The following is a 12,029-nucleotide window of genomic DNA, read 5'->3' on the forward strand; positions in this document are numbered from 1 at the left end:
ATGTACTCCACGTTTTGCTATTCATGTCTTATCATCTTGATGGACTTTGTTCTTTTTAATTATATTTAAATATATATTTTTTAAATTATGAAATATGAATTTTCCACCACTTCAATCAGATTTCGTTGATAATAATTTATTGGGATAATTACGCACAAACTTTCTATTATTTAAAAGATTTGTATTTATTAGTGATATTAAAAAAAAAAAAAAACAGATAGAAATTTATATTTATCTCCGATTACTTGTTATTGATTTATTATAGGTTAGGTAAATTCTTTTATGATCAAATTATCTTAAATATAATCTTCACACGTTAATGCATGCATGTAACGAGATATGTCGTCATCATTATAAAGGTAGTTTAGTTAAAAAAAAAATGAACTATTTAACCTGCATTAAGTCGATAATTAATAAATTAACCGAGAGTAAATATCAATTCTTGTTTAATTTTCTTGTTAATATCAAGAAATTATGTGAATTTTGACAACGAATGGACCTATTTATTAGATAGAAGTCATACCTCATAGGTCCGAAATATAATTTTTAAAATTACAAAAAATTTACGTACAATTACATTAAACATAAAAGTGTGGAATTGTAATTATCTCTGATTTATTATAATTCAACACACAATTAATTTTATTACAGTATGTATGATATATATATATATATATCAAAGATTTTATAAGTTCAATTTAAACTTAATTATATTATAACATGTTTCCAAAAATTTTGTTTCATAATATTCTAATATATATAGAATAAATAAATCACTAGATATTGCATTCAAAAAAAAAAAACCAAAAGATATTTGTGCCTCATATATTTACACATGCCTATCTCTCTCTCTCTCTCTCTCTCTCTCTCTCTCTCAATATATATATATATATATATATATATATGATCTGGCTCGATTTCGTGCGATCCTGATCAACGACCACGATCTAATCCACGTCACTTCTCCAGATCTGATATAGGGCCTGAGGATGAAACAGTAAGGTTAAGCTAGTCAGGTTCGTCCCCAACGACGACCCTTCGATGCATAAGTTAGTTGGCGATCGAAGGAAAATAATGCGATTTTAGTTTGCGATTAGGATAATAGATGTGAAATTATCTCCTCTCACTATTGCTTGGGGTATTTATCGGGCTTAAGTGGGTCCCATCGCCCGGCATGTGTCGTTTCCTGGATTACCCATACATTGACTAAGCATTGTTCTGGGCTTCCACGTGTCCGGATCGATATACGGGTTGGATCCGAACAACTTGACACAACTGCCATAACCATGACCTGACGCGACCAGCGACCAGCGACCTCCTCTGCTATCTCTGATGAAATGTCCATCTTGCCCTCAATAAAAGATTTTCGAGTCTTGTCTTTAATGAAAAAGTTTCCAACTGTATTTTGGCAATAAAATTCCCATCAATATATATATACACACACATGTCTGTCTATGTGTAAATTTTTTTATCATATCTAATCATTAGCTCCTCACAATTCATGATGAAAATAGAAAAGAAAATTAAATGTTTTTGTGGGTGTGTGCGTGAGAGAGAGGGGGGTGGGGGGTGGGGGGGGGGGGGGAATAGTAGTAAAAGAATGACAGAAAGTGGACACTTTTGCACAAGGAATTTATTTTTCGTCCCCACTTTGTCATAGACGTAATTGCTAAAAATTGACTAACAATATATTCTGATAGAAAACTTTGCCACTCAACCTTGACACAAAATTTTTAACTTTTTTAAAATCGTTTCACCATTTTTTAAAGAGTTTATATAATATCATAACATAATATATTTTGCATCATATAATTTTTTCTTTAAAAAAATTAATTTCAAATTGAAATTTTTCTCTTTATATAATTGACGTTTCCCCCTACCAAAAAAATAAATAAAAAAAAAACACTGATAATGTATAAAATCGAATACTCTTACCTCTTATAACTCTGATATTTTATTTATTTAAATATTTTAAAAGCTTATTTTTTAAAATAAAATTCGACATGTATATTTCAAATATAAGCTAAATTAAACCCTCTAAATTCACACGAGTCCCATCATCAATATCGGCATAAATTGTGAGTTTGATTTAAGCGTCGTCATCTTTCATATATAAATCTCATTAGGGTGAATAACAATTTATTCCCCTGTAATATTGAAAATGAGCATATTACTTCCCCTATGAAAAAAAATATAACAATTTGTCCCCCTATACTTTTTAAAATAAAGCAATTTACCTCCTTATACAGGGAGGGAGGTAAATTGCTTCATTTTGAAAATCATAAAGGGATAAATTGTTGTATTTTTAAAAATACAATGAGATAAATCGCTATTTGTTTCTTCATAAAGGGATAAATTATTGTATTTTTAAAAATACAATGAGGTAAATCGCTACTTATTTCTTTATAAGGGAATAATTTGCTGCGATATTACAAGGGAGTTGCTTGCATTATTTCCAATTTCATTAGCACGTAACTTAATTAAATTATTGACTAATATACTATTTTATTCCACTATACAAAACATTATTGAGAGCATTTCATTCATCACATTCTTGTGTGTGTAATTTTCAAGATTCCCATAAAGTCAAGATGAAAAAAGGACGTACTAAGCATACAATATATGGATTGATGGATGTTCCAAAAAGTCTATAGACATTAACAAAAAGTCCATAATCTCCGACCATACATTCACTGCTACCTACATCTATACATACATATATATATATATATATATATATATATACTTTCTTCCATTCTTCCTTCCTTAGCCGCAGCATTTATATTATACTCATTCATTCAAACGACAATTGTAGTATAAAAAGCACACACACATACGTATAGGGTTTAGTTTCATAGACCATCTTGTCTATGTTTATTTGTCGAGTAGAAATGGAGAATTCTCAGAGAAGTAGTATTAGGGTTAGGAAGTACAGGAAATCGTCGAGCCCGCGTCTACGATGGACGCCCGACCTTCATCATCTCTTCGTTGAAGCTGTTCACAAGCTCGGAGGGAAACACAGTAAGTTTAATTATACATATATATGTGTGTGTATATATATATAGTTCAAGAAAAAAGTACTTTAGGGTTTCTCTCTCATCTTTCTCTCTCTGTAGAATCTGTGAGATAAGTGATAATTTTGATTGTTTTTGTGGTGGAGATGAGGAAAGAAGGGGTTATTAGAAAAGGGTTTTCTGTAATTTGATTTGAGGAAGAAGAAAATATTATAGGATTAAAGGCATTCCCTAACTTCAGGCCATTCTCGTTTTAGTCCCCTAACTTTAGGTCATGTCTTCACCACATTATTTTTTTTCTACCAATCACAATGCAAGTCCCAATTTAAAAAGTCACATGTCTGGCATGTGACTTTTTCCGGCGAGTGACTCAACTTTCCGATCAAATTTGTACTAAAATTGAAATTTTTTCAGTTTTACAGGATCAAAATGAAACCCTAGTAACTTAGGGAACTAAAACGAGAATGACTTGAAGTTAGGAGACGAAAATTGCCTTTAAGCCAAATATTATATGTTAATGCAGTACAAGAAAATAATTCAATAGCAACGAAAAGAATCAAAATGAGATAATTAGCAAGTAAAATTTATATTACTAATTTACTTTATTTAATTAATACACGGAGTTTACTCGTTAACACATTTAGTAACGAGAATTAACTTGTATAGAAATTAGCAACACAACGAAAATTTTACTTGCTAATTAGCTCGACGATTTTAACATTATATTTTTTCGTACCTACTAAATTATTTTCTTGTAACGATGTATTTAATGTTATGGTGGAAATTTTGATTATAATTTGTGGGTATTTGGTATTTTATGACTTTAAATTATGTATATATATATATAATTAATGCATTGTTGTTTTATTATTTATTTTGACAGAAGCAACTCCCAAGAAAATTATGCAAATGATGGATGTTAGGGGGCTCAAGATTTCTCATATCAAGAGCCATCTCCAGGTGATATTAAATATTTAATTTGTTTTCAAAATTAATTATTCTTTCTTTTTTCTCATTTTTTGCATTAATAATTAAAATTAAATAAGTACTCACCATGTGAATGTATATATATATCATTTAGAGAAAAAAAAATATTTTGTAATTAACATAGTACTAATTATATATATGCACATTTAGAGCAAACTTTAATTAATTTCATGAAATTAAATAATTATACATGATTATGGACTATGAAGTATTTTAGGAAAAAATTGCATTTTTCATCCGATAATTATTGAAAGTGTTTTACTTTTTATCCACTATAATTTTAATTTTATAATTAAGAATAATAATGATTTTTTTTTTAAAAGTAACATATTTGTATAGCTAGGTACGTAGCTAGGTTAGCCTTTCGTTTGGTTGGAAGTTTACCTAACTAATCATTTATTAAAACAAAAGGTTTATCACGAATTTCATATTAGAAAATCATTTTTTTTTTTCATGAAACATTTCAGTAAGAAGTTAATTTTCAACATGTGTAGTTCATTGCTAAAATTAATATATTTGCTATTATTTTAGTTATTTATTTAAAAATTTGGTACATTATGAACATTACTAATTTATCGATCTAGAAATATTTTCGATTTCTTTGTGTTTCACACACACACATACATATATATATATATATATATACATAAAAATTGAAATAATAATCGATAATCTTGCTATTTTGAACAGATGTATAGAAACATGAACGCGTCTGTCGATTCAGACGAGCTTTTAGCTATCAGAATGTACCAAGAAAAGAGATCAGATTGCGTCGCTTTGCTCCCTCTACGGTAAGTTATTATATATGTATGGGTTAAATACATTTTGTATCCTCGAACTGTGTATGAACTGCATTTACCTCTCTAAATCAAATATTAATTTTTTAAGATGCCTTCTTATTTACACCTCCTAAAATATGTCTATTAAATATTTTTTTCTAAACCGGAATTTGAATTATTATAAAAGTTTTATTTAAAATAAAATACTTCCCAAAATTATTAATTTTTTATAATGAGTATAAATTTGTATAAACTTTGTAAATCTATTATTTTTATATTTTTTACCTAATTGTTTTAAGATTTACATGATTTTTGCTTGTGTTATTATATATACTGATCTTTTTTTAGAAATAAATTATTAATATAATTTTAAAATATTACATTAGACATATATATATATATACAAGTAAAAGTATGTAAATCTATAACATAATATATCTATAATATTCTATAATTTTTTGAGTAAAGATATATTATATTTTAATTATATACGTACATGTAATTGAATAATTTTTTTTATTTATATAACATATATAGTCCACTTTTATATTATATGTATTATGTATTGATACATATTTACATGTATTTTTTAACATAATAATTTACTTGATGAAATATATTTGTATATATTGAGCTTGTAAATATATTTTTAATAAAACATTCTTTACGCCGTCAAACGAAGAATACATGTGAAAGTGATAAGAATGACATTTTTGTCCTGTCAACGTCAAATTATTTTGTCAAGGACTTTTTGTTACCTTTCATACTTTAGTATGGTACAAAATGCATTTATAACCCTATATGCATTGATATATTTTAATTAGAAAAAATTCAATTTTAGTCATATAACTTAGAGATTGCGATATCTTTTAGTCCTATAATTTTAAAATTTTGGTAATACTAGTCATTTTTCAAATCATTTCAAAACTCCAAGTCCGCTCTTTTCAAGCTAGATCGCAGATGGGTTTTGCAGTCCGCCAGCCCCAATTACAACAGATGGAATTTTTTTTTATTTCAAATCGTATTGCATCATTGTTCATCAAATATATACACGATATATGTATAAAATTATTTTCTAAATAAAATAAATGACATAATTTTTATACACATAGCGTATATATATTACAAAAATAAAATGCAGCATGCATAATTTGAAATAGAAAATTCAGTCTGCATTTACCATTTTTTTATCATTTTTTTATTGCAATGCAATTTATAATTATGCAATTAGTGCATGCATTGTGCAGACAAGGATTAAGAGAGCCCCCCATTCATAGGAAACAAGCAAAAGGCAAAAGTACTTGCCAAGGAAGAAGGAAAATTGCCCAAAACCCTCGAAATCTATTTTCCCATCAATACCATATTCAGGTGATCAGTCCCACTCTCTCTCTCTCTCTCTCACACACACACACACACACAAATAATAATAATAATAATAATAATAATAATAATACATGTTTGTATATATATAATAGCTTATTTAATTTAATATATATTATTAGAGGCAAAGATAATAAAAGACTGGATCCAGGTGATCAGTATTGATCCTTGGTCATTTTGTCTATATATTACTACAAAAAGATGGATTATAATCTACATTATAAATAATCACGGTGTAAAATCATAATAAATTAATATTTTATACTACCGCCAAACAAAATCAGTGCAAATACTTAGGTATTGATCATGTTTAATCGAACATTTTTTGTGTTTTTAGTTTTGAACAAAATATTTTTTGTGATTTTGGGTTCTGGTCAATGTTTTGGTCTAGTTTACGGAAACAATGTTTAATAATTGTTGTCCAATCACGATTAATTAATATTTATTGGTTATAATTTTTTATTTTTAATTATAATAATTAGTTATAACAAAATTTGTTTGAATTTAAAAAACTCATGAAATAAAAGTTGAATGCAATTTTAAAACAATAAAATAATATTCTAAAGATAAAATATGATTTCCATACTTTTTTTTTTTACCAATTCCTATCTTAGTCTATGTTGTTTTTGTAATTAATTAATAACGATTCATTATTTAAATAAAATCAAGATTATTATATATATTTCAATGATATTCAATTTGTATATATATATTAAAAATTCAAATAGCTTTTGATCCGGGTCAAATAAGGAGTGGTGATCCACGATCCAGTATGAGCTATCTCCTAGGACGAAGTGATCCGCGATCCAGTATGATTATCCCCAATATTTTGGTGGTCTTGAGAAGAGAAAAGCACATTAGGCTAGTCGATATGGACCCCGACAGAGACCCTCCGATGCCTAAGTCAGCTCAAATTCGAGATGATAAATGGTGATATCAAATAGTAAATGAGGTAGAGGTAATGAATATATCTTACCATAAATGCCATAGAATGAGAGTATTTATAGGGCTAAATGTGCCCACCTTCTGGTTCACGTGGTGTCATATCAAATCATAAGTTGTCAAATAATCCATGGTCTAGATCTCGAGCCATCAGAGCGGATTCGATCTAGCGACCCAACCTGATATAGAAAGACGCGGACCCTGGGGTTCTAGTGATATTTTAGTCTTGTTGAGGGTTATTTATATTTTTTTTCCAAGTGGGTATGATATACTCTATCATAAGTCCCCCATTTCTTTAAGTGTATCTGAAAGAGCACTTGAAGAAGCAGAAAAACACTTGAAGTAGAATATGACCTCTCGATCTCTAGGGTGTTTAGGACCTCGACCTCTTGGGTTCTTAGAAATCTTTCAAACTTTACATTGATAACCTCGACCTCTTGGGGCGAATAGTTGTACAATCTTTTAAGATAGAAAATCTTTCCCAGATTTAAAGTGATCATTTTCAAATAAAAAATCTTTTTTGAATTAAGGTGATCTTTCTCAAATCAAAGTGATCTTTTTTAGATAAATTTTTTTTAGATTAAGGTGATCTTTTTCAAATAAAAAATCTTTTTAAGATTAAGGTGATCTTTTTTAGATCAATATCTTTTTTCATATTAAGGTGATCTTTTCAAGATTAATTTTTTTTTCCAGATTAAGGTGATCTTTTTCACGTCAATCTTTTTTAGATTACGGTGATATTTTTCAGATTAATTTTTGTTTTCAAATTAAGGTGATCTTTCTCATATCAAGGTGATCTTTTTCAGATCTAAAATCTTTTTAGATTAAGGTAATTTTTTTCAGATTATGGTGATCTTTTTTCAGATTAAGGTGATCTTTATCAAATCAAAGCTTTTTCATATTAAGGTGATCTTTCTTAGATCAAGGTTATCTTTTTCAAATCAAATTTTTTTTTTTCAAATAAGGTGATCTTCGTGGAAGGTGTGTGACCTCCATGAAAATCTTTTTTAGATTTTTCAACTAGTCTTTTTCAGACAATAATGCGATCTCGACCTCAGTGTGGACCTCCATGAAGAATCGTTTTCAGATAAAAGTGCAGCCCACGGGAGGTGCGCAACCTCCATGAAAATCTTTTTCAAATTCTTCAACTAGTCTTTTTGAGACAATAATGTGATTTCAACCTCGGTGTGCGACCTTCATCAAGATAATCTTTTTCAAATACTAGCTAGCACGACCTCGTAGAAGTTACGTGACCCCATTGGAGCTCAACTCAATCTTTTTCAATAATGCGATCTCAACCTCGTTGCATGACCTCCATGAAGATAATTTTTTTCAGATAATAGCACAACCCCTAGGAGGTGCGCAACCTCCATGAAAATCTTTTTCAGATACTTAAACTAGTCTTTTTCAGACAATAATACGATCTCGACCTTCTTGTGCGCCCTCCATGAAGATAATCTTTTTTGGATACTAGTGCGACCTCGTGGGAGGTACGTGACCCCATTGGAGCTTAAGTCAAATCTTTTTCAGATAATCACGAGACCTCCATGAAGATAATTTTTTCAGATTTTTCAACTAGTCTTTTTCAGACAATAATGCGATCTCGACCTCCATGTGCAACCTCCATGAAGATAATCTTTTTTAGATAAAAGCACGACCTCAAGGGACGCGGTTAGTTTTCATCACCTCTTGGTGCAATCATCATTTTTTTATGGCCTCCAATATGTCGCTTCTTCTACTTTCCATCTAGTTATATTTACAATGACCTCAAGTTCTATTCCTTGAAAATTATTTAGGTTCTAACGGCGAACCTCTATTTCTCCAATAATTTTATTTTTAAGATCGAGATTGAGTTTGAGGTCGAGGTCCTTCTCTACCTGATCCATGTGGTTGTCCTTTTTCATTTTTTTCCCTCTCCTTTTTTGTTTTTCCTTTACTTTTTTTTGATTCATTTTTGGGGTTGTTTACGACTTGAAAATCTTCTATTCTAACTTGAAAATTTTCATTTCAAGTGATAATCTAAAATACATTGGGAGAAGATAGAGCTTAGTTGTTTCTACGTATCACGAGATCCCATGACTCCTCAAGTGTCCAAAACTTCATGTTTAAAGCTAATCTCATGGCCTTGCTAAATATTTGTAGCGAAATTTACCGCTCTACAAGAGTCACCTACAATGAGTTGTCATGCTATCATGCTTATGACCCATTTTTCAGGTGCCTTATCGAGATCTATCCTATGCAAATATCTCTATACTACGTGATCTACTCTTCGATCTCCTCGATTGTTCTTCTTACTTCTCGCCTTTATTTTTCTTAACACTATTTTTTAAATATCCTCGTCTAATTAACATTTCACTCTTATCTTGTAAGCACCAAAAAACTTGTGTATTATGTCCTCTATTTTTATGAAAATGACAATACTACCTTAAAAAAAGTGACAGTACTTACTTAATTTTTCTATGGCTGGAGTGCCCATCATCATTTCTAGCCACGTTAAGACATTAGTGTTCTCTACCATCATCAATGCTCTTACCCATGTTGTGGTCAATGGGGTGTTCCCTTGTATTTTACATAAGGATTCTTGTGATGGCCTTTTTCATACCTCAACATTCTATGTTCGTCTTCGCGATCTCGCTATAAATTCTTGGCCTTTTTCAGGATTCGGCCACTTAGCATCTTTCATCATATTCACCTCATCCTTGTTATACAGTTATTATGTTGATCTAAAGGTCATGCACCTCTATCATCTTTTTCAGATGTCAACTCTTTATGTTCCTCTGTGATCACGATCTCTAAATACTTAACCTTTTTCACTGGATCCAAACTCTAAAAGTTCTATCTTTTGGTCTTTCTCAGGCACTTCCTTGTTTGTCATTTCTTTTGGGTCCCTAGCGACTTCTTTTCCTTTGATGTCTCTTCTCATATTCTCTTGTTATTGAAGTAGTGGTTCTCTTTTCATATTCCATTAATCATTTCTACTTGCCTCTTCGATCGATTGTTGAAGCTCATGTCTCGACAGTTAAACTATCTGGTTACCTTTTAAGGGGTCTTCTCACCACCTCCAAATGTATGGTCCACTAGATGTCCCTTCATCTTAGAACGTGAGTGCTCTTCTCAGATTACCATAGATGGCGCCAATGATTTGGGTCAAATCTTCAATCTCCCAACGGCTGGTGATCCACGATCCAGTATGATGCAATCTCCCTGGGGAAGACAATCTATGATCGAGTGTAATGCAATCTCCCAGGGCGAGGTGATCCACAATCCAGTATGATTATCCCAAATATTTTGGTGGTCCCTAAGAAGAGAAAAACACGTTAATCTAGCCGAGATGATCCTTGACAAAAACACTCCAATACCTAAGTTTGCTCAAGTTCGAGATGGTAAATGGTGATCTCAAGTAGTAAATGAAGTAGCGAGTAATGAGTATGTATTACCATAAATGTCATGGAATGAGGGTATTTATAGAGCAAAATGTGCCCCCTTTCTGGTCTACGTAGTCTCATCTCAAATCATGAGTTGTTAGATGATATATGGTCCAGATATCGAATCATCAGAGTAGGTTCGATCGAACAACCCAATTTGAGATAGAAAGACGCAGATCTTGGGGCTCCAATGATTTTTTAGTTATATTGGAGGATTATTTTTGTCTTTTTTCAAGTGGGTATAATATACCTCTATCAGCTTTTAATTTATTTTATCGATCATAAGTTCATAAACTATTTTTAATAAATTAATTTAGTTAGGTGTAGTGGTGATATCATTATAGAGAAACATGTATAATTGTTTCAGTCTTTATAATATATGTGTAAGACTCAATGGGTAAAGTTCATACCGGACCCAATTATTTTTGGTATAAACTATGCGAGATCCAATGGGTATTCTATGGGTAAGATTTGAGTAAAATATATAAATAACAAATACGAATATTTATCGGATCCGAGTCGAGTAGGGTAATACTCGCCCTTCAACATGCCTAATTCCACATATAGTTGCCACATTGAAAAAAAAAAACACTAACAAAAAATTAAGTGATGATTTAATAAATATACTTATTAAGTGATAATAATTTTTATTTTATGACAATAATAAGTTTCATATTTCTAATAGTGAAAATTATTTGGCATAAATTATCACTAACGATCTAGTGACAACATCTCACCAATTCACTGATTGTCTATAGTGACAATTTTATTTAAAATTTTTGTGACTAATGATTATATCTTTTTTTGGGTAAATGTAATTTTCATTAATAAGTAAAAGAGATAGTACAACAATGCTCCTAATCAGTGTATTTCAATCGTTAATATAAATTTATTTTTTTGCAAGCTCATATATATGTATATATATATATTTTAAATTCAGCATACTCATCGAATGTACCCAACTGCTGGTTGAGTAAATATATTTGAAGGTGCAGGGCAAAAAAGGAAGCACAGGAAATGCAGACACAAAGAGAGATCAAATTCCAAGGGCAAATGTTGAGTTAGCAGAAGGGAGTGTCCTAAACTTTTGGGGTATACCCAACCATCAACCATCTCAATCTACCAACAATGCCCCTCTCATCAATTTAGACCTAACTATTTCATCTAATTAATTAATTTGATTATTATTAATTTCATGTGTCCTGATTTTAGAATTTATAAATACTCAATTCATTTATTTTTTGGTGTTTTAATTAATATTCACGTCCGACTAATGTCTCCATAGGACTGTAAATGATTTGAGTCGAGTTGAACACATTATTGTGCAAGCTTTTATCGAACTCCAAGACTTGCTTTTAAATTTTATCTGGTTATTGATTTAATCGTGTTTTAATTGGATCAAACACGAGTCGAACTCGAATACATTGATACACATTGAACTCGTGCCAAACTCGAAAATTTATCAAACAAAAATTTCGTCCAAGTTTGGCTCGATAAGTTTA

The 12,029-nt window shown here is 30.3% G+C and overlaps 1 protein-coding gene across 2 annotated transcripts; it reads left to right on the forward strand.

Moving 5' to 3' along the window:
- Positions 1 to 2,757: 2,757 nt before the first annotated feature.
- LOC110012405 (uncharacterized) lies at positions 2,758 to 11,764 on the forward strand. Of its 2 annotated transcripts, none has more exons than XM_020695847.2 (5): positions 2,758 to 3,021; positions 3,898 to 3,974; positions 4,692 to 4,792; positions 6,028 to 6,148; positions 11,517 to 11,764. In XM_020695847.2, exons 1-5 carry the CDS (start codon positions 2,871 to 2,873, stop codon positions 11,697 to 11,699), a joined length of 633 nt encoding a protein of 210 aa, XP_020551506.1. In that variant the 5' UTR covers positions 2,758 to 2,870; the 3' UTR covers positions 11,700 to 11,764. The 2 variants fall into 2 exon arrangements, with proteins under 2 accessions (XP_020551506.1, XP_020551507.1); XM_020695848.2 differs by having other exon boundaries at positions 11,523 to 11,764.
- Positions 11,765 to 12,029: the final 265 nt, after the last annotated feature.

The sequence above is a fragment of the Sesamum indicum genome, linkage group LG8 (genome assembly GCF_026168435.1).
Source record: "Sesamum indicum cultivar Baizhima isolate 11 linkage group LG8, ASM2616843v1, whole genome shotgun sequence".
Lineage (NCBI taxonomy): Eukaryota > Viridiplantae > Streptophyta > Magnoliopsida > Lamiales > Pedaliaceae > Sesamum > Sesamum indicum.